The sequence below is a fragment of the Prionailurus bengalensis genome, chromosome A1, assembly GCF_016509475.1.
Source record: "Prionailurus bengalensis isolate Pbe53 chromosome A1, Fcat_Pben_1.1_paternal_pri, whole genome shotgun sequence".
NCBI lineage: Eukaryota > Metazoa > Chordata > Mammalia > Carnivora > Felidae > Prionailurus > Prionailurus bengalensis.
Genome location: NC_057343.1, coordinates 101,106,730 through 101,130,428, shown reverse-complemented (window position 1 = coordinate 101,130,428; position 23,699 = coordinate 101,106,730). Strand labels below are relative to the sequence as shown.

At 44.1% G+C, this 23,699-nt stretch overlaps 1 protein-coding gene across 3 annotated transcripts in view; it reads right to left on the bottom strand.

Annotated features, from left to right (window-relative positions):
* The window catches only part of LOC122486728 (synuclein alpha interacting protein), a 161,612-nt gene that overhangs the window by 59,535 nt on the left and 78,378 nt on the right, over nt 1-23,699 (bottom strand). For all 3 annotated transcript variants that reach the window (XM_043586244.1, XM_043586235.1, XM_043586251.1), the window contains exons 2-3: nt 17,663-17,766; nt 3,794-3,866 (exon numbers count right to left, since the gene is read on the bottom strand). In XM_043586244.1, the coding sequence (XP_043442179.1) occupies nt 3,794-3,866; nt 17,663-17,719 (130 nt within the window). In that variant the 5' untranslated portion in view covers nt 17,720-17,766. The remainder of the gene's footprint in view (nt 1-3,793; nt 3,867-17,662; nt 17,767-23,699) is intronic.

The following is a 23,699-nucleotide window of genomic DNA, read 5'->3' as shown; positions in this document are numbered from 1 at the left end:
AGGCTGACCGTGGGGCTGACAGGCTCTCATCAGACCACACGTGGAGCCACCCCAGGGTGCTCCAATTTAAAGGACTGTGCTGGTAATTTGCAGTCATCCTCGAGACAACAAGAATGAGCAGGACACACTTAAAACTCTGGAGGGAAACTTCAACCTGGAGAAGACAAGACCTGGAGGGCCTGCCATCTCTAAACCCTTGGCACCTTGTCCAGGAGGGGTGGCCCTTCTCCACGGATCCAAAACAAGAACCAGGACTGAGGGATGGAATTTCAGGGATGCTTATTTGGGCTGAAAGTAAACAATGAGCCTTTATGGATGGGTAGCCTCATGGGACCGTGAGCTCTCTGTCATTCGAATGAGCAGGAAGGATAATGAGGATCCCCATCAATGGGCTTTGGACCACATGATTTTGGTTTTTTGCCTTTTAAAAAGCTTTTTATTTGTAAGCCATTAATTTTTCTCATTTGTAAATATATTTATGAAAGTTAAAAAGAATCAGTACAAAGAACACCTTGTGTACCTTTTATCCGTATTCATCAACTGTCCACATTTTACTCATTTACTGTATTACCTGCATGTTCACTTGCACGGTCTATCAGACCAGATAGGTTTTGGGTTCCTTCTGTTGAGAGTTAGGATTCTACACACCGAGGCTTCTTTCCAAGTCACAAGATTTTAGAAAAATTGAAATCCTGCTGGTGGTGCTTTCCGTAGCACTTAGCATAAAGCCGAAGTCCGCATACGTGATCGATCGATAGAGCCCTACAGAGTCTGACTCTGACCATCTCCCAGACCTCATCTTCATTTCGATCACCCTGCTGCAGCTACTCTGGTTTTCTTTTTCTTCCTCGTACATGCGAGGCTCATTCCTGGCACAGGGACTTCGCACTTGCTATATAGCTCCTCTGCCTTCAACAATCTGCACTGGTTATCTCTGGCCGGGTCTTTTATTAACACTCCCAGACCCTCCCCTCTCCCCTGCCCCACCAAGCGCCCTCCTCCAACTCCTACAAGTTACTCTATCACATTGCTTCATCCCCTCTTACCACTGTGTGAAATGATCTGGTATTAATTCGTTTGCTTGCCTTCTTGCCACTCCCCGGAATGTAAACATCGTGAGAACGGGGGCCTTGTCTACATCTTACTTGTTCCCATGTCCTGAGTGTCAATGACAAAAAGTATTCGATTGTTTGCTGAATGAATAAATAAAAAGGACAAATGGGTCCGAGAACACCTGGTCAAGGACTTGTTTGTGCAAAAATGGTTTTCAAAAGAGCCTTGATCAGGTGGAGTGTATTCTAAGCGAGGAGAGGTTTGGGGAAGAATCTCCCCAGAGGCTGCCCCATCCAAAAGAAGGGGTGGACTCTTTTCAGAGGCCAGTGTGCCTTCGACTGCCATCTGTTTGAAAAGATTACCATAAAGGTAGACATGTGCAAGGCCTCCTGGAGCCAAATCCCCGTGGGTAGTTGATATGAGCAAGAGTGGAGGGGTATAAGGAGGTGGTACTTCCATATCTGGATACCCTTGGAACTGAGAATGCCTCAATGCTTTCAAAAACTAGCTGTGAAAACTCTTTACTATGTTGAGATTCCTTTCAAAGGAGCTCACAGATTATCTACAGTGATGCTACAGATAGATGGGTTTTTCTGTATGTTCTTTCTCTAGGATCACTCTTGCTCTGGTAGAAAGTAGTTTCGCAGCCTCCCAGTGAGGCCTACATGGGATGCTAGTAAAAGGCCTGAGTCTTGCCCACATACGTCCATTTCCTGTCAGGTCTAATTACTGCTGAGGACCTTGAGCACTGGGTCTTTGCCCTGGGTGAAGTCTAAAAGCTTTGACACTTGAAACTGGCCTCCTTCTCAACCAGAGCGGAAATATCCAACATCACCTATTCTGCAAGAGGTGGGAAGACACGTGACCTGGAGAAAGTGGAGTGAATCAGCCCCAGGAAAAATGATCTTTGACGGCTTTGGTTAATGCACTTACCTCAGTAAGCAAGAATAGCTATTAAACAGAGAAGAGCAGTTCACCACAGTCTATGAGGCAAAAATGCTGATTTTGAAAGTTTTGAAAGGATAATATCCTAAAATTAAATTAATGCCACTAAGTCAAGCTATTTGAGAGGAAGCCTACGTGATGGAAAAAGAACCCACTCGAGAGGTACACTTGCTGCTGTTTGAATCCCAGCTCTGCAACTTAACTGCTACGTGACTGCAGGCAAGATATTTAACTTCTCTGCTGTGCCTCAGTTTACCCACCTATAGCATTGGCATTCTACGTACTCCACCCATGGGGACTTTAGGATTAACAGAGCTAATGTGAGGAAAGGGCTTACAACAGTAGCTAGCACAGAAACAGTAACTTTAGATACCTCACCTAACTCTAATCCTAACAACACCTGGTAACATTGGCAGAACAAACTTCTTCTTTATTTTGTTGACAATCAGTTTGAGGCTGTACGTCATATGGGTGATAAGTCACTGAACCCTAACTTGGACTCAAGTCACTGCCCACAGTCAGCAATCCCACCTTGGAGCCTGGCGATGGCTTGTAAGGAGGCACATCTTTAAAAGCCTCATGGCTAGAGCCTTTGTTGAACCCGCCAGAAACTTGACATTGTTTGAAATTAAAAGGAAAAAGAAAAAGAAAAAGAAAAACCCAAAACTCTGAAGGTAGGTGAAGACTTTTATGCGAATGTAGAACTATCCTCTGTGTTTCTGACCCAAACATTGAAGTATTACTTTCACTCACACAAAAAACAGAGATAAACAAACCTAGAAAGACTAATTATTTGCCCCATCTCCTCTAAGCAAAGTCTCCAAAGTAAACAAGCCGTCCAGGAGAAAAGTAGATTAGCTTTGGGCAAGTCTTCAGTTAGAAAGGCCTAGAATTCCAGTAGCTATACAGGTAAGGGTCCTCTATGAAACCCGATACACATCATCTGAGGATTATCTGGAACCTTCCATTCCCCATAGTTCTCAGGATCCTAGCTACTATCAGAGGAGGTGAGCTTGGCACGATCAATGGTGGTACCTTAGGGCAATTACTTCGAAAAATAATAAACATCCTTTCTTAGTTTAACGTCATTGTATCATTTCCATCAACATCCTTTTTTTTTTTTTTTTTTCATTTTCACCCATCATGGAGAGAAAAGGAGAGAAACTTAATTTGATTTACAGAGGGAAAAAGAACCCCGAATGTATTTTTTTTTTTTTTTTTTGGTCAGGGGTGGGGGTGTGTGCAAGGAGAAAAGGTCAACCAGCTGGTTTTCATCTGTATGCCATAATTCTCTGTTTAGTTTACACTATTAAACTCCAAAGCTTTGCTTTAATCTTAACTGTTACAGTATGCCTTCTTGCAGATCCTATCATGTCGCATCCCTGATAGGGTTTCAGATTCTGGCAAAGCACCATCCCCCGAGCTGGTCCTTGCCATATGGGTAGTAAACGCATCCAACATTTTTTCATTGGCGCCTCTATCATTATGTTTTGTCACCAATGGTTTCTCGGGTTTTCAGTAAATTGCCGCGTATACTGTGGTTTGGAGCTGTTGAGATGACGGCCTACGTTGATTTGTAGACAGCCGAGTCCTCATTAGGGCCTCCCTGTCCTGTTAGCCTGTGGAGGGTGACCTAACATCTGTTCGTTGAGGGGGTGTGCGTAGGGGGGTGAAGGGAGAAGCTGTAAAGGAAAGACAGAAGGCAGGGGCAAGTTGTGGGAGGGGGAGGCAGCTTCCTGGAGCCCTCCGCTCTCTCAGAGTCAGGAGAAGGAGAGGGATGAGGAGAGGGACCTACCTGATCTGTCTTCGCTTTGCGCATCACATCTTCGGCACAGTTCGGGGATGGTCTTGAGTGACGTCACCGAGTACTGGATGGGAAGCCGGAGGAGAAAGGGAATAAAACAACAATTTAAAACAAGAGCATTGCATTCATTCAAGCGGCCAGATAAAGCAAAGCACAAGAAGTGACACTTGAGTACAACATGTAGATCCAGAAAAGTCGAATTTTATCCTCAACGGGCTCCTCAGTGATCTGGCAGTGACCCAAGCTCTATCTGTATACATCTAAGCAGATGTACATCAAGAAGGGCTATGTACCCCTGCTTTAACATGCAAAGTGTATCCGGCAGACATTCTCTCTCTTGTTGCTTCTGCGACTTGTGGAAGATGGAAGAATTTTCTGGCCTTGAGGAATTTCCGGAAGGTGTCTGGAATACATGCGTTTTGAGTCCGATTGTGAAGGGCCAAGGGGAGAAGCACCCAGCTTCCTTCAGCGCCCAGGGTAGCCAGGAGCCTCACCTGTGCTGATATTCTCTGGGCTACACCAACGTCCCTCATGTCGCCACTTGCCAGAGGTTTTACTGTGTGGCATCCGTGAGCTCCGTGGGAAGCACGGGGTGATGTTATAAAGAGCAAGAAGAGCTTGGTTCTCTGTCTGGAAGCTAATCTGTTTTATGTATAGATTAGACCGAATTGAAAGAAACCAGCCCCCGGGATCAACCGGGCACCGACTCAGGGGCCAGCCATCAGGATAACAAATTACGACATAAGGGGGCATAAAACCAGAAGGGCTAAAACAAATGGAAAATCAATAGCTCTGATTTACAGGGGCTCTGTCTGATGCCAATCAATCTTTCTTTAGAGAAGGATGTTTTAAAACAAAATAGATAGGATGAACTATTTCTTTAATCAAAGGACCATCTTCCATCATACATTAACTCATAAAACCCAGCTACCTACAAATATTTGGCTCTGTACCTTTGGGAATACTGTTCTTATGGGAATGAGAATGTGTTATAAAGGACTTCACTCAGAATTTGGGGAGGAATGAGAAAAAAAAAACCTTTAATTAATCTGAAAGAAAAATGATCACGGGAAACTCATTAGGATTATTCTAGCATTACAAGTGAGGAATGTGTAATTAGGGTACATTTGTCAATAAGAAGGTACTCTAGTGAGCTTGATGTTGACAGATGAAGCCAAGGGTCTACATGGAGACCCCCCAGTGCTTTCCACAGGATGGCAGGACAGCAAGACAGAGGGAGGGGGCAGTTGTATGTATTGTCAATTTGCCAACCGCCTGTCACAAACAAATTAAATCTGCAGGTCTTGCAAGTGAAAAATGAAATCTCAGACGACCAATTAGAGAAATTACTCCTACCTGTCTGATGCAATAACATCCTGTTTATGTTGGCCAGTCCTCAGAGACTACAGGTGCTACTAGTCAATCCACTCACATACTCAGAAAGAGGGAGGGCTGTCTCTTGAACCAAAACTGAACTTCAAGCATTTTTCCCCTTTTACAGTATGTTCTTTGGGGGATGGGGGTAACATAGGTACAGAAGGCATTTTTCTTGTTCCTAATAAGGTGCCTTATGTTCCTGGCCAAGTACAAGCTCTCTAAGGAATCCGGTAGCTTCTTGAGACCAGCTGGTACAGGTTAAATAATTACACAGTTTACAATTCAATTAAAACGGGGCCTTTTGTTTCCGCGGCCATGCGCCCCACAAAAGCACCCTTTGGCAAAGTCTCACCCTTGCTCCTTCTGTCTTGTTTTGTTGTTCTCCCAAGGCAAATTTTAGAAAGAGGGAGCTAAAGATGGATTAGTGTTTAAATGGAGTTAATGATAAACTCAATAAGGTTGTTCACGGGGCTTAATGATATGTATTTGATTAAACTGGCTGCGGGACTTCCTGCATTTTCAGCCACATGCATCCTGACCGCCACCTCTCACCCCAAAGTCGGCTACATCAGAATCTCTGAATTATGGGCTCTACCCCCAGCTCTTCCTACGTGACCTCAAAGATCCTGAGTGTGCAGCAACTTGTAACATAATGGCATTTAAGTTCGAGCAGCACAGGCTGCCCGGATGGTGTGGGGACTGAGCAACAGGCAGAGGATGAACCTCGCGGAGCCCCACGCACCGCCTCAACCTGTGTTAACCCGCGGCAGCTCTGTCTCTCCACCCTTGGCGTACAGAAAGTCACTTCTGTGAAGGTATATGTCTCAATTCTTTGGGAATAATGACCTTGAAGAAAAAGTCATGTGCTGTGCCTGGTGATGAAAATTACAAATACAGCCATCTGAGAAAAGGATGATGTGTTGGCCAGACAATCAAAGTTTTGGGGAACCGTAAGGGTATGTGGAATGTCAAATTCAGCGAAGACTCCAATCTACACCGTGAACAAATCTACTATCCTTTATAAAGACACAAGAAACAGAATCAGTTTGGGTATTTGTTTCAGTAAGCACAAACGCTGCTCTCTGGATAGGAGATGAAGCTTAAGAGAATGTTGTATGGTCAGGTCACGAAGGGAAGAGTGGCCAGAGAAACATACAATTCACAAAACCAACATGAGAAAACATTTTCATATTTGCACATTTGGGAATAAGCAAATGACCCAGGAAGTCTCTCTCACATGAGTGCATTGTCCTACCATCTGGGAGCTAAAAGGGAGGGCTCCCCAGCCCTTCATCCCAGTACAAAGGACAGATGGCCTTTTAGAAGGAGCTGATAGCCAAGCCACCTCATTCTCCGGACAGTGGCCAACTCCCTGGGCAACAACTACTGTCATTTTGGCCCTATCAGAACCAAAGTCCAAAGTGTCTTCCCTGTCTCTTGCTCCCAACCCCAGCCTTTATATTCTGTTCCCTTGATGCCTTTTATCCTTGGGTGATTAGAGAGAGGGGGGTTGCAGATGGTTGTTTCCTGGTTTTATGTCACTCTTGTTCTTTTTCTAAAAATCTTCCAGAGGTTAGCCCCGTAGAAATAGCCTTTGTGACTCAAACTTCCTTTCCAGGTCTCAAGAAAAGCCCCTTCTACAGGTTGACCAGTTGCCTCCACTTCTTCAGGGTGCATGCAGTGTGCGTTCAAAGTTTAGTTCCACCTTCTGTACTTTGGCTGGCAAAGCTTTCCTCTGGCCAGGGAAAAGCTGCCTTTCTGCAAGGCCAGCATGCGCTGTGCTTTCTGCACGAAACCCTGGCTAACTGCTTCAGCCCTAAATGACCTTGCTCTTTACTGCCCTTGGTAAAATACTGCCTTGCCTTGGGCTCTGTTGTTTCCTAGATGTTAGTGTTGGCTCCCACAATTGCCTGAGGGAAAGGATGGTGTCTCTGACTTGCATATATACGTGGCACACAGTGGCTTATTAACTATTTGACTGGAATACCAAGACAAACACACATTTGATGGATCCCCGGCAGAATATTACAGCGTTTCAAAGGAGTTCTTTCATACTTAGGTAGTAAGTGGGCATTTCTTCCATGCTTCCATACTTGCACTCCAATTAACTGGCTTTCTAAAATGCAGATTTGACTAAGGTGCTTCTCTGTTTCACATCCTTCAGTGGCTCTGCACGGACTACAGGGCAAAGCCTCAGCATGGCACAGGAAGCCTTCCATGAGCTCAGACTTATCTCTTACCATTGTTCACTTCGTTTTTGATTGCGGCAATATGAAATTTCTTAGGGATGCCATATCTGCTGTTCTACCTGTCTATACTGTTAGGCGTGCCATTCCATCGACCTGGAATGCTATTCCACCCAGTTCACTAGGCAAACTTTTTTTAATTTTTCAAGATCGGCCTGGGAATCGCTTCTATAGAATCTTCTTCCACACTCCCAGATGGAAGTAATTCCAGCTTTCAAAGTGTGGTGTCTGGACCGGGGGCACAGACACCATCTAGGAAGTTGTTAGGAATTCACAGTCTTGGGCCCCATCCCAGAAACTCTGAGGGTAGAGCCCAGCAATCTGTATTTTTACAAGCCAACTAGATGATTTTGATGCATGCTAACATTTCGGAACAACTGCTTTATATATAATTTAGGCATAAATCCATTACAGAATCCATCCATGATATTTCACCTGTATGTTTATGTCACTGCTTTCTCTGCTTCCTGAGGGTGTGGACAATATTGTGTTTACCAAAGATAGTGGGTACTTACTGAACTTGAATAAAATGAATTCCCCTATGTAATCATGATTTTAGTGGCAATAATAAAAATAGTAATAGTAATAGTTAATAGTTATATAGCACTCATCTTCCTAAAAAATCCCTCATTATTACAAGTCTAGCCATGAAATTATGGTATATTTAAAAGAAAAAAACACACCTCTAATAGATTAACAGTATGGGTACTGGCTGATGCCTTAGCCTTCTGTATAAAGAACAATGCATCTGGACCCAGAAGATGCAGATTCAAGCCCCAGTTCTGGTATTTGTTTAGTTTTTAAATGTTTGTTTATTTTTGAGACAGAGAGCAAGGGCACACAAGCAGGGGAGTGGAAGAGACAGGAGGAAACAGAGGATACAAAATGGGGTCTGAGCTAGAGCCCCATGGGGCGCTCGAATTCATGAACTGCGAGATCATGACGTGAGCTGAGGTCAGATGCTTAACTGACTGACCCCGCCAGGTGCCCCAAGTTCTGGTATTTATTAACTGAGGTTCTGGACAAACTAGTCATTTCATACCTCTGGGGTTTGCTTTCTTTATTTATAGAACACAGATAATCATATGTGGATAATACAAGTGAAGTCAGTTTACAAGGCGTGAAACGATGTTGAATGTTTTTGTCTCTTCTCCCTAACCTGTTTTCCACCTGTGCACACAGCCCTTCCCTCATCATCTTCATTGCCCTCCTGACTTTGAAGCTCAGTTGATCCAGATGTGGGAATTTAAGAGACAGAAGACGGGGTTGAGCTGGGACTGGAAAGGAGAGCCCAGCCTGTCCCAGCACATTATTTAACTTCTCTTTGGTCTTTCCTCCTTTATGAGAGTCCATGGCCAAGCGTCGACACTGAAACATTCCTTTGCGAACTCAAGTTGATATGACACAAGACAATCCTACACATCCCTGCCTGAGCCAGTCAATTTTGTCACTCAGCCATGCAAAACAGTTTGAGCGTGCATGGGATTCATAACAGTGCATGATTTCTACACCAAGCCGTAAGGATCTCTGACCATCCTAGATATTGTTCAAGACTGAAAGGCTTTGGCCCTTACTCCTGAAAGCTGGAGCCAGTTGGGTGAACATGCAGACATTACTCAAGCGGTAATGAGCCACAGGGAAAGAATAAAAGAACTAAAATCCCAAACACCTTTTGAAGCTAGAGACTTTTAAACAGCTAAGGTCTCATTAAGTTTCCAAAAGAAACAATTAAGCCAGTCATCCAAACAACCATCCTGAAATTCATGATTTCTCACAAAGCTTTCCAAAATTCGTGCAGGCATCTCAATACACACCCAGTGAAACAGCAACCGTGTGTGCACGCAAAGCTGGCAGTGAAAGCAGACACACCCTGAAGCGAGGTTTTCAGAAATGTAGTATTTTCCTGAAGTCTGGAACTCCTCTCCAGTGGCCTGCCCTTCCAATTGAGGAAGGTGTGTCCTGACTTCATGCCTTCCCCACAGAGGATGTGGCATTAACAGTCCACCCCTTCGCCACTAGCCCTCCACTTGTGCTCACGTCTCTTCCCCTCCCATCCCTTCAGGTCTCTGGCTCTGCCATCATCCCTCGTCCCTCCATCTTGTCAGTCACCCTCTCGACATCAGCTCTCTCCTCTGACAAACAAGCAGCTCTGCCACCTGAAGACATGCTGCCTCCTCAGTGAATCATGGCCTTTCTTGCTCTTGTGTTCACTGCCATCTTTTTTTCAAGAATTGCTGTGATTCTCTTCTCTCCTCCCTCATCTCTTACATTTGCTCTTCTAGCCACCACAACATGGCTTCTGTTCACTACCCCAAAGGCCCTACTCTTACTATGGCCTCCAATGGGTCTTGACTGGAAAATCCAACCATTCTCTTTTTTATCATGACCCAATCCCTGCTATTTACCCCTTGCTTCTTTAAATTCATTAGATACCTCTCTGCCTTTTAAGATCCCTTAGCATTCCTCCTGTATTTCTGAAAACGATTTCCCAGTCTCTTTCATAGAAGCCTCTTTTCGCTCATCCCATGTGGGACATACTTCTACGCAGTTCCGTTCTTGGAATGTTATTCCTTCCACATTCCATGTTTCACAGGTGGCCATACAGACGCCCACAGTCTCAACGACCATCTCTACATAGTACAAATACTGGCGATCTACGTTTTCATACATTCATCCCAGACGGCTTTAAATACATTTCCTTCTACCATTTAGGCTTTGTGAAAGAAAATTATTACAAATGATCCTCTTTTCAAATGCATTTGATTTTTGTTCTTGTTCCTTGTTTTTATTCTATCGAGAGGGTTTTTTTTTAATTAATAATAATCAAATTCTTGGGGTGCCTGGCTGGCTCAGTCAGTTAAGTGTCCTACTTCATGGTTGGCCCTGCATCAGGCTCTGTGCTGACAGCTTGGAGCCTGGAGCCTGCTTCAGATTTTGCGTCTCCTTCTCTCTCTGCCCCTCCCCCACTCACGCTCTGTCTCTCTCTGTCTCTCAGAAACAAATAAACAGTAAAAAAAATTTAAAAAGATAATCAAATTATTTTACTCTAAGACATATTTTGTAGCTGGTATTTGGGAAAACTCAGTAATTGTTTTGCCCATTTTAAGAGTTTACCACATACAGCATTATATTGCTCATATGTGTAGTTAGGCAAAAGATGAAGGTCCACATTGGCAAGTGTGGTGAGATATCACAGCAATGAGTGGTCCCCCTTTGTGAGGACAAGTGATCATGGATGAGAAGAGACCTCAATGAACTGAGCCAACCACAGGTAACCGACAAGCCCAGCAGCAGTCATTTTCAACACAGGGGTTACATATATGGTTTCTGCAGCCAGACCGTCCATGTTATATCCTGGCTTCACCATTTTCCAGATAATTCATATTAATTACTTAACCTCTGCCTACCAGTTTCTTTGCCTGTAAAGCAGGGTAATAACGGTGCTTATATCAAGAGCATGCTGTGAAGACTATGAATTTAATAATGTAAAACATAGGTAAGAGTGTCTGATACATACTAAGTGTTCAATAAATGCTAGCCATTACTTACATTAACAAGTATACAAAATGAGCATGTGGAAGTGAAGCCAAAGCAATGGCAACTATTGAGGCAAAAATTCCAAGTCACAAAAAAATTACAAAAGAAATTTAACTTGCAGTAGGACACAGGGCTGGCTCTAATACTTGTTCAGCCTCAGTGATGGTCTAGTTTCAATTGTGAGCCAATTATCAATCAGCACAAAAATATAAAGGCCGTCAAGAACAGAGTTTGATATGGTAATTAAATCTGACCTTCTATGGATTCAACTGGACATTTCATAATATGCTCAATTATTATTAAAGGGTCCTGGAAACTCTAAGAACATAGATCCGGTCTGTGTCATTCACCCGAGCTTAGACGTGTTCTTAGAACACTGTAACTGTTTAATGCATGTTGTTGAGTAGATCACCACTAAATCTAGTACATAAGTGGTAAATAGTTTGTGTGAATAATCTGCATTGTCAATCTAATATGTGCTATAACTCATAAGGAAGATAAGACATTTTAGGGCTATCTGCAGAGTAAGAGAAGAGCAAAAGAAAAAATCTGGCAGTTGTTCATTCTTGGAAATCATTCTATCTATAAGGCTGCTCTCCACATTCTCAGGAAGGGGTATGGAATCCAAGATGTTGAGTCTGGGTCCCCAGGTTCTGGTCTTGGGCTCTTATACTACCTATGGGACATGAACACATCGTTCATCTTGTCTGGACTAGATTATTCCTAATTCCTTTCCTGGCAGGTGTTACCGAAACAAGAGAACACAGACGACGCAGGATAGTAGAACAAGGCATGAGGTTTTTGATAACGGGCACCACAGGAGGAAGGAATGAAAGGTAATGTAGACTTGAATACAAGACATTTGCAGAAAGAACATGTGAACACCCGATAAAAGTCGATCATACTGGGACACACTAAGAAGTTAAGAGCAGGCAACCAAGCAACTGCTAGGAAGGGCAGGGCTGATAGACGGGACAGTGAAGAAGGGACGGAGGTGGCCAGAGGCCATGTGAGAATCTTGGCAACCTTGTACGGGAGCACACAAGAAAGTATATTAGGATCTCGCTCAGGTAGATTTCTTGCTAGAGAGGAGGGGCAAGCCAGGTTCTCTTTGATTAGCTTTACACTCCTTTTCACTCCTAAACTCAAGGCAAAACTTATATTCTTGATCCAATCAACTCTCTGCTTGAGTCCACTTGATAAGCTCTATGTGCCCTTTCTTGGGTCCTCCCACCACAGCACATGGCTTTGTGGAAACATAATGAAATCTCGGACGTGTCAGTGGATTGCATTGAGTAAAAAGTGGTGCACACAAACCAGACAGGGGCAGACATTCTAGTGCAAGGTTGGAAAAATGTGAGAATCCACTAAGAGGAGACTTGTTTACCAGAAGTTATTTTCCTACCACACTGTGGCTCAGTCACTCAAGGAAAATGAATCCATATCATTCTGTGCTATTAGTCTAGGCTTTAAGGGCTTGGGTCAAAGGTTAGAGTGAGGTGGAACGGCATTTATTCATTATGTTCTCATGTGGCTTGCACAAAAAATAGACTGTCAAAAAATGTCATCTTCACCCGTTGTAGTCACAATGGTACAGAAAGGTGGCAAAGCTTCCTGATGAGGAACAGAGTGTGTCCTCACTTCTGTCTGTGTGCGTGTGCGGGAGTATATTTACATGTATATGTGTATGTCCATACGCACACACAGGTATGCAAATAGGTATGTGTGTATTATATAAATATGTGGGCATGTATTTGCACACATACATATATAAAATCTCGTATTTTCTCCATAAAGTCCAGAGCAATAGGTAGAGATGATAATTATCATGTTACAGATGGGAAAGCAGACATGCAATAAAATTAAGAGGTTTGCCTACATTCTCTTTCACTCGTTTTATTTTATTTGGAATATATACCAACCTCATTACTTCCAAGCAGCTATTTGCAACTGCATCAGTACCGACAGAGGATAGTGATGGCATTTTATGGACTGGTCCAGAGTCTCTACTCCACCAGGTCGCTCAGAAGGGGAAGAGTAACGTGGTCACATAGTTCTGTATTTAAATCCTGACCCTGCCACTTACTTATCCATAACGTTGTGAAAGTCATACACCTTCTCGAAGGGTCAATTTTTTTTTTTTTCATGTGCCAGACTGGGTATTGAAACAGGGCCTGTCCCGCAGAGTTGATAGGAGTCTTTAACAAGACCTCTGACTCACAGAGTGGAGTGTGGTACATGGCAGAGCCCGTGTCTCAGGGCTGGGAGGGATGCTCCTCACAAGATCTACAGTTCGGCCTCTGCTTTGTTTTGTTCTGTGTATAATATACTATCTGGAAGAATAGCAAATTGGCCTTTCTTTTTTTTTCTTAATTTTTTAACGTTTATTTATTTTTGAGAGAGAGACACACACACACACACACACAGTATGAGCAGGGGAGGGGCAGAGAAAGAGGGACACAACGAATCCGAAGTAGGCTCCAGGCTCTGAGCTGTCAGCACAGAGCCCAATGTGGGGCTCGAACTCATGAACTTTGAGATGGTGACCTGAGCTGAAGTCGGACACTTAACCGACTGAGCGGCCCAGGTGCCCGGCAAATTGTTCTTTTTTTTTTTTTTAATTTTTTTTTCAACGTTTATTTATTTTTGGGACAGAGAGAGACAGAGCATGAACGGGGGAGGGGCAGAGAGAGAGGGAGACACAGAATCAGAAACAGGCTCCAGGCTCCGAGCCATCAGCCCAGAGCCTGACGCGGGGCTCGAACTCACGGACCGAGAGATCGTGACCTGGCTGAAGTCGGACGCTTAACCGACTGCGCCACCCAGGCGCCCCCAAATTGTTCTTAATAAAATAAATACACCGTGGCTACTAAGAAGTCTGTGGTAAAATAATATCCCAGTGCATTTTTCTTTTTCAGGAGAAGCATCTGGCTTCTGCAGGAATAAAGAAAGAAATCTGCAAACCCTTTTGCAGAGACAGAAAAGCCCTATCATCTCCTTCACAGACCTGCAGGGAATGTGCAATGCTCTCTCCTTGGACATGGCAGGGAGACGAGCCTATAGTTAGTTCAAACCCTGCATTTTGGAAAGGATGAATGTTATTTTTGAGTCTGGGTAACTTCAAAATAATTTGATTGCCTTCTGGGTTTTGTCTCATTAGGTAAAGGCAAAAAAGTTCTAGTTGCTTTTTTTGAACCAATATAGAGCTTGTGTTTTAATTAAAACAAGAACCAGGCTCATGACCAGAGGGGAAAATCAGGAAACAGAAAGCTCAGACGATGTAATAGGGCTATGGCTAGAGAATCAGAAAAACACTTGTGAACTTGGGCATCTTTTTTAAACGTATTGAGCATTTTCTTCCCCACCCCTGCCACTTTACCAGGAAAGAGGTGTAAGCGCCATCAGAGATGGAGGTTATGGAATCCTAAAAGCAAAGGCATGTTTATGGGAGGCTATATTCTTTTTATGCCAGTGAATTAGCAAGTTGAACACATCTTGTTAAACGTCAGCATCGGAATCGTCTCCATTTAGCTCTTAAAGCGGTTGTAACATTCACTGCTCCTCGTTTACCTAAAGAGGCTGAGAACAATCATCTCAATATTGAAGAGGTCATCACTGCTTTCTGCAAGAAGTGATTATATAAGAACAATACGATTCTGGCACATGTAAGGGCTTGAACTTGGATCGGATGGAACTATGGTAAAACCCTGGATTGCGAGTAACTTGTCCTGCGAGTGTTCTGCAAGAGAAGCAAACATTTCTAATAAATTTTAACTTGATAAATGAGCGATCTCTCGCAGTACGAGTTGTACACAATGCCGGATGTCACAGGATCACAGCTGAACCAATGGCTCTTAAAATTCACTTTGATAGATGAGTGCTTTGGATTACAAGCATGTTTCCAGAATGAATTATGCTTGCAAACGGAGGTCTTACTGTATTATAAAATAACTTACCATATTATAGAGGTTGCCAAAGTAGAGCTTCTTTTAATTTCGTGTGGTTTAAGAAAAACCAGGATTGCTTGCCCTCAGTACTACCAACATTTTAGGCCGGGTAACTCTTTGCTATAAGGGATGCTGTAGGGATCCCTGTGCACTTTATGTTGTTCAGAAGCATTCTTGATCTCTATCCACTAGATGCCAGGGGGGACACCTCCCCAGCCATGACAACCAAAAATGTCTCCAGGCATTGCCAAATGGTCCCCTGGGGGGTGGGTAAAATCAACCCTGATGAGGACCACTGTAATAGATTTAGAGAGGCAGTCAGGTGTTGTTGTCTGAAGCAGGTATCCCAGAGACAGATGGCTCCCCACTAGCAGGGTAGCCCTGGATAAGTTAGGTAACATCTCCATGCTTCAGAGTCCTTGTCTGTAAAATGAAAATCATGACAAGTTCCTGCCTCACTGGATTGTTGTGAGGATTAAGCAAGATAACGCCTCTCCCAGAGTGAGTGTTCGGCAAATGTTAGCCGTGATTGTTTCAACCATTCCACGCAGTATCATTTTTTTCCCCCTCTGATTTAAGTTTAAATGCAGGTTAAAGATCCAAACAATAGAACATCTTTAAAGGGGTGGGGGAAGGTTTGAGTGCAGTTACACAATTACAGATGGATAATCTTTATTTATGTTTCAGAGTGGTCAAGTTGTAGGAGCTCGACTATTACATAATCCCGTATCCCGATTTGCTAAACAGCGTGGGCTATTGCTTAACATGGTTTATTATCTTTCAAGTGGAGATCCCTAATTCATCAAAATTATAGGCTGCTGCCAGATGATTCTTCTGTAAGTACAAATGCTCTATTGTATTTAAAAAATAAAAAAGTCCTGACATGATGCCTGGTTTTTTCCCTTGAGTTCTTTCTTCACCATTGGCCATATAAATATTATTGTTATTATTCACTGAAATAATAGCAAAAGCTACCATTTTTAAGGGCAACTTAACAGTGTGCCAAGCTGCGTGCTCCACATATATTATTATTTCACTCAATCCTCAACACAGCAGTAAAAGTTGGTGGGTATCTAGGAGAGGCAAAGTTACTGCTCTCCAGTCAGCACAGGTCAGAACAAGGCTGGAGCCCAACAGGGGCCTTCCAAACCCCAAGCTCCTTAAATGCTGCTTCATTATCAAAGCTAAGAGAGCTACTCTGAACTCCTAATCATAATGTATGTTTTTCTTTCTAAGACAGCTTCCACACTCCCTACATCTCCCCACATTATTCTTTACTTTCTTTGCTTCTCCCCACTAGGCTCAAAATACCTCGAGGTGAGGGGTGCCTGGGTGGCTCAGTTGGTTGACTGCTGAACTCCTGATTTCAGCTCTGGTTGTGAGCTCGTGCTCATGAGCTCGAGCCCCAAGTTGGGCTCTGTGATGAACTTGGAGTGTGCTTGGGATTCTCCCTCTCCCTCTCTGGCCCTCTCCCCACTCTTGCTCTCTCTCTCTCTCTCTCTCTCTCTCAAAATAAGTACACTTAAAAAAATACTTCAAGGTCAATGCTATAACAGAACCATGTTCTGAACACTTTTAAGTATAGTAACTTAAAAAAGAGAGAAAGAGACAGAAAGATAAGGTGGGAAGGAAGAAACTCACTTTGCATTGGTCTCAATGAGGATTAATAAGGATTGTCTGGAAACTAAAATAGGGAGAGGCGGCATTCACATTTCCCTGGCACACTAAGAATCATCCAAGGTTGTATAAAGCAGATCATTCATCAAACTCACCCGAGGAATCCAATCCTTGCATACAGTATGCAAGTTTTACCTCAAAGTGAATAGCGAATAGCGGAGTAGAGAAATAACTTTGCCAGAGGTGTGTGAAAAGAAGCTTATCTTTTTTGACACCATTTCTAGTGGTGACCCAAAGCTCCATGCCCTGAGACAGTGATGAAAAGTAGGGTCAGCAATTGTGACCACGGAGGTCCTGGGAAGAAAAGTTATATGGCTAGTTTAGAAAGAGCACCCTTCTCATCACATATTCTGAGAGCCGGTTTATCTGGGGTTGTGAGCAGCCAACAAGGTTGCTGGCTGGCCTTGGAGGCAGCAATGACCGTGTGGCCTGAGACAAGTCACAGTCACTTCTAGGCAGGGTGCGTACAGAGGACCCCTCAGAGCCACGGTGAGATAGGCTGGAGGCAGCAAGAAGGTGGTGGCTCCTGACAATGAAGAAGTTCATCAGCTCAGAGCTTCACAGGATTAAACAGGGCCTCAGAGAGGAGCTGGCCCAGTCCTCATCAACACATGACTCTCAGTATTCCCCGATAGCCTCCAACTTGTGCTTTGACACCTACAGTGCCTGGAAGGATTCCTCTTACTGTTTGTTCATCAGTGAACAACTTGGCCGTCGTGTCCTTGTGAGCTCCAGAGAAAGCTGGCTGCGGTAAAGCCAGTCCTATAAAGGGAATTATCACTGATAGGGTTGATCATGTGCTCTCTGCAGGCATTTTATAAATTTTCTTGGTGAATAATTTCGACAACAATTAGGAAGGGGGGAGCTCAATGAGGTCATATGCCTTTCCCACTCCGCCCCCACACACACCATGCCATACACACAATTAAGTGAGATTCACTTCTTGGTCCAGGGGACCCCAAAGCCACATTCCATCTGCCATCAACTGCTAAACGCGATTGGAAGAGTTCAGGATCCGCAGATTACAGGTAAAGGCAGAACCTCCTGAAGCATTGTTTGCAAGAAGTATGACTTACAGATATGTCATCACTGAAGTCAATTTCATCCAAATCCAGGTATTCAGGGGCTTCCATTATTCTTCTTTGCACATTTTGAGTAAAGTCAAATGTTTATAAAAGCTCTGGAAAAGATAGAAGCAAAAAAGAAAAGCCAAAGGGTTACTAGCTGTTTTACAACCAAAAATCCTAGGTCTGTTTAAACCAGCAAAACGAGTAGGGTAACTGGGTGCTAGCTCCTTTCCTCTCTTTGGATATTACCCCAGGCCTGGCTTTCCAGAAGCAGGAAGCACAGCACCTCAGGCTCCCCAGGGAGCAGCCAGGGTCCTTTGTTTCACCTAGGTCTGTATTTGCCTGGGTTTGCTAGAGCCATAGCTCAGGTCAGACACTTCCCCGCTGACCAATATTAGGAGGCACCCAGCCCACAAGCAGCACTTACCGCACCCCGGGTGAAAGCCTCAAAATCTTAGGATATTCACCCTATTCCCCTGTTTACTGCGGGCATAGCCTTGGAAGCTGCACACGGCGCCGTCAACACCGGCTCCCCACAGGAATGACCCAAGTACACGACGGAGACCAACTAACCCACAGCAACGGATGCTTCAGACTCTATAGTACAACGTCCAGTTCCCCCACCCCCGCACCCCCAATGCACAAAAAGGATCCAGGCAGAGATCGCAAGCACAGAGTCTGTGCACTGCTCCCAGCTCTTCACAGCTTTGCCTGACTGTGCCACGGTGACCCACGCAGGCGCCAGAATGTCCTCAGTCAGCACTTGCCTCGGGGCTGCCCGCGGCAATCCTTTAAATCTGTCAAGGAAGATACATCACCTCCCAGTTCATTTTCCCATCACTTATCATCATCACCATTGGCGGTGGCAGTGGCACCTACAGATGTCAAGAACAGAAATATAGATCTCCTGGCGGTGCCTTAGTGCACAGCATCTCCCGCACAGCCGCCTTGGAGATGGAAAAAGACCGCATTTCCAGGAACTTGTCTTTGGTATTACAGAAACTATCTTAGGTACGCAGACTGGAGCGTCGGAAATAATCTAGTTTTTCCCTCGTTTGGTTTTCTAATCAAGGGGTATCTTGATGAGACCAAGAAATAAGACCACTAAGGAATACATTATTGGAAAGTGGAAATAAATCCAGGCTGATAAAAATGGGTTTCGTAAGTGTAAGACTGAGAGTGTAAAAATGCCTGTTTTTGAAAAGGGAACTCTTACTCCGGGGGCATTGCTTTCTCATTTTGAGGCATTCTTTTTTTTTTTTTTTTAAATTTTTTTTTTCAACGTTTATTTATTTTTGGGACAGAGAGAGACAGAGCATGAACGGGGGAGGGGCAGAGAGAGAGGGAGACACAGAATCGGAAACTGGCTCCAGGCTCTGAGCCATCAGCCCAGAGCCCGACGTGGGGCTCGAACTCCCGGACCGCGAGATCGTGACCTGGCTGAAGTCGGATGCTTAACCGACTGCGCCACCCAGGCGCCCCTCATTTTGAGGCATTCTTGTTGTTGTTTTTGTTTGTTTTTAAGTTACACAAATGGTTTAATTACAATAAATGGGGGGAGGGAATCACTTGCTATCCATAACTCAGAACCATCAGCTGATTTAATTCTCAGTATTTCCTCTTCTTCTCTTCCCGCATGCATATACCATTTTTACACATATATTTAAGCTTATTTATAAGTTTTATGTATTCTCTTATTTATTATTTATTTTGTGTGTGTGAGAGAGAAAGAATGAGAGGTGCAGGGGCAGAGAGAGGGGATTCCAAGCAGGTTCTGTGCTGTCAGGGCCGAGCCCGATGCGGGGCTTGAACCCATGAACTTGGGTATCTTGCCCTGACTGAAATCAGAATTGAATGCTTAACCAACTGAGCCACTCATGCACCTTTCACATATTTTTAATTATAATGGATACAGAGCTGATCCAAGAAAGGATTAGGATGTTACTACCATGTTCAAATGAGATTACCCATTGAGAATTTTTTTTAATGTTTATTTATTTTTGAAAGAGAGAGAGAGAGAGAGAGAGAGAGAGAGAGAGAGAGCATGAGTGGGGGAGGGGCAGAGAGAGAGGCAGACACAGAATTCAAAGCAGGTTCCAGGCTCTGAGCTGTCAGCACAGAGCCTGATGTGGGGCTCGAACCCATGAACCACGAGATCATGATCTGAGCCAGTGTCAGATGCTTAACCGACTGAGCCACCCAGGTACCCCTAAAAGTTCTTCTGAAATCACGTTAAAGTTTAAAATGAAAATGAAAAGAAAATTAATTTGTATTTGTTATATACATATATAATACTGCAAATCAAGGTTACATATTACATATTAATATTATTAACAAAATTGTAATAATTTCAAAATAATTATGTTAATTATCCTAATAAATAATGGATATTAAATAATGACTATTAATACATGCTGCTAGTATATATTTATATATTGTATCTAGTAATATAATATTTGTTATATATATATATATCCCAGATATATGTATATATAGATACATAGATATATACATATCCAGAAATCTTAATGTTTATAAGAAATCTTAAAAGAGGTCCTTAAGTAAATTGCTTGGTACAAAAATATATCACTTCAATCCTCACAAAGATGTGCAGAGAAAAATATACACACTCATACTTGCAAATTACACAAAATAACTTTCTCTTCCATTCTGGTGGATTCTGGGACAACCCAGGCTATCTGGATTCTAGCTCGTCAGCTAACAGACTTTCTTCCAGTCTAATTTCTTTTCCCTACATCTGTGCTCCACGTTGAATTGTTGACATACAGACTCTAATCCTATGGTCTTGGTGAACACATGATAATAGTGGGGGTGAGGACAGCACACAGACAAAAGCATATCACCAGAAACATGGATACATGGGGAGAAGCAGCAGAAAACCATGCATCAAAGCCAGGGATAGAGTGGATCTCTAAGTACCTAGAAATACAGACCACATATAAAACGCATATGAACACGTCTTACCGAAGCAAATTAACAAGTAATCAGTGAGCCCCTATTTGAGGTGTTCTGATGATATAAAGAGCAATATCTACTCTAGTGCAGCCATTCTAATGGGACACAGCCAGTGGATGATATAAAGCATGACGTTAAAGCAGACAATCTTTACACTACAATTGGAGATGGTAGTGAGATTCTTTTTTCTTTTTAATGTTTATTTATTTTTGAGAGAGAGAGAGAGTGGGGGAGGAGCAGAGACAGAGAGAGAGAGAGAGAGAGACAAAGGATCCAACGCAGGCTCTGGGCTGACAGCAGAGACCCCAGTTCTGGGTTCGAACTCACAAACCTTGAGATCATGACCTGAGCTGAAGTTGGATGCTTAACTGACTGAGCCACCCAGGCGCCCCAGCAGTGAGATTCTCTATTCCGTAGGCCAGAACACAAGTTATAAGAGTTCCAGCTCATGAGAGGAAGACCTCAGCCGCTGCATGTAATTATCTCAATGGGCTGGGTGGTCCACACTCAGATCAAGGGGTCAAGGCATCCAGGACCCTTCTCTACTCCTAATGGGCTTCCAGATGCAGTCATCTCCTTAAGATGCCTTATTTTCTCTACCTCCCAGTTCCTCTTGTCTGGTTTCAGGGCTTCTCTCTTCCCAGGGGCCACCTTGGAAGTGTTACATCCTCGTTTGTAAAAGTGCAGAAATGCCCATGGTTCACCGATCCGGCCACGTTCCCAAAATTCATTGCTCCTTTTCAGTAGACAGCGAGGCTACAGTTGTCCCAAGGGATCATGACATTGCCCCCGCCCTCTGCATCTGCCCTTCCACGGGGCACCTGGCATGGCTGGACACTCCCTTCCGAGGAATTCAGGATGAGATGGGAAGGGATGAGGTCAGCTTAGAGCAGCTGCGGATAGTCTTCCAACACGATAAGGAAACGGAGCTGGGCTGCGGGCGCTTTTCTCATCCTGCTCTAGGGACACCGTCCCACCGCACACACCAGCCCACAGTGGAAAGCAGTGGGCCCCCTTTCCTGACCACATGCTCTAAGGGAATACACAGCTACAGAGGACACACACAGGATGCCCCCGTGCGTGGAGTCTGGCCCACAGATGTGATGTGTCTGGCCCGAGCAATGTTTTTTAAAAAAACCGAGTTAGTTGCCAATTTGTAGACCTTGGGTGATTTCACATAAAATTCTGGATTTCTGGCTTTGCTTTAAAAATATCTGATGTTCTGGCCAACACGGATGCATATTCCCCATGACAACAACTGGACAGCTGAGCTGCCTCAGAGACAGGCTTGTGCTCCCCAGTTCACCAGCTCCCCTTTTCTGCTCTCCTCACTGAGCCCTGCCTGGCCTTGGGGGCATTTGAGTGTGTGATCCTTGGAAGGAATTCAGCTTGAAACAATAAGGACCATCACCACCCCTTTCTGTTAGTGCCTCCTGACAAATCATGTTTATTTCATTTGTATTCCAAGATCAAATTTGTATTCTGAGATTGTTTTAAATTCTCATGCCACAACAGCAACAATTTCTTACCAAAAAAAAAAAATTACCAGCTTGTTACGATTCATACTTTTGTGGAGCCTCCATTTGCTCTAAGGTCTAGAGAAAGAAAACCTCCACCAAGGTCATAAAATGTTGCAAGGTGGGGACTGTGTTTCCTTCACTTCACCCCGGAGGAAGGAAGGGTTCTTGCTTTGTTGAAATTGGTGTTGGAGATTTACGGGGAGCCACTTCACTGTTGTGACCAGAGGCAAGGGTGCCAGCTGTGTCAAGTGCAAGCACACACACACACACACACACACACAACCAAGGCCACCCTCCATCTGGCCAGGCTAGCAGCTTGGATGCAAGAGAGCTAACCTTATGCAGGGCCGACCAGAGTGGGTTTGCACTTAGGTGAAAAATATTTTTCAGCCTCCCCAGAAAGGGCAGTCGAGCTTAAAATCCTTTACATGAAATTTTTATTGCTATGCATCATAGTTGGCCTTGGGCCCCTCTGGGATCTCGAAACCCGGTCATTTATAAATTTGTTCCGTTCCCCCTCCCCATCAGCCCTCACCCTCCAAGCGGCAGTCACCTGTCCCAGATTCTCTGAGGTCCTAAGGGCTTTCTTTTGTAATGCTGTCCCCCTTCACCCCACACACCTAATATTTTTTTTTTACGTTTATTTCTTTATTTTGAGAGAGACAGATAATGTGAGTGGGGGAGGGGGAGGGAGAGAGAGAATCCCAAGCAGGCTCTGCGCTGTCAGCACAGAGCCCGACGTGGGGCTTGAACTCATGAGACTGTGAGATCATGACCTGAGTTGGACGCTTAATCGACTGAGCAGCACCCCAACACACCTCTTACAAGATCTGTCCGCCTTGGGTACTGTTGACTGGCTGAAATCATTCCCTTTCAGTCTCAGCCGGGCTTTTCATTTCTCTCTATCAATGCCAGCAACTTTCAGTTTGTTACTCACTGAGGCAGGTAGGCTCTGTGCTTAATTTTTTTTAAGGTCTGGGGAAAGATGGAAGACGGAAGGTAGCCAGTGAGTGACAGAGCAGAGAAAGGTAAAGGAAACAGGTTCTAATGGTTGAGGGCTACCAACTTCCGTAGGAAAATTTACAGGAGGGAAAAAAGAAGTGAAATAGCAGAATGTGGAGACACGAGCCTAGGTGGCTGGGACCTGGAGGCTGTGCAGAACCTGTTGGTGACACATTTCCCCCTTCTTTTGATGATGGTGACACATTTCCCCCGTCTTTTACTACTTCCCCAAAAGTAGTGGGAGAAACTTCACCCAAACTCTGAGTGGCTGCTCAGCTAGAGGAGATAAAGAACAACATCCTGAGCACCAACTGTTCACCATGTCTGGAAGGAGTTTTTCTATTCTCATGGCGTTTTGATAATCTGCCAGGAACAGAAGTCTCTCCAAGTGCCTATTAAAGTGTACAGAGGGGCTCATGGCCCTAATGGGTCTATCAACACCATGTCACCCTCTCATAGGGGACCTCAGGGATGGTCCAACTGTTTCCTTCGAGGGAAGGCTCAATCTGGGGCAGGAGCTCAAAGTAACTAAGACCAACTGGATAATA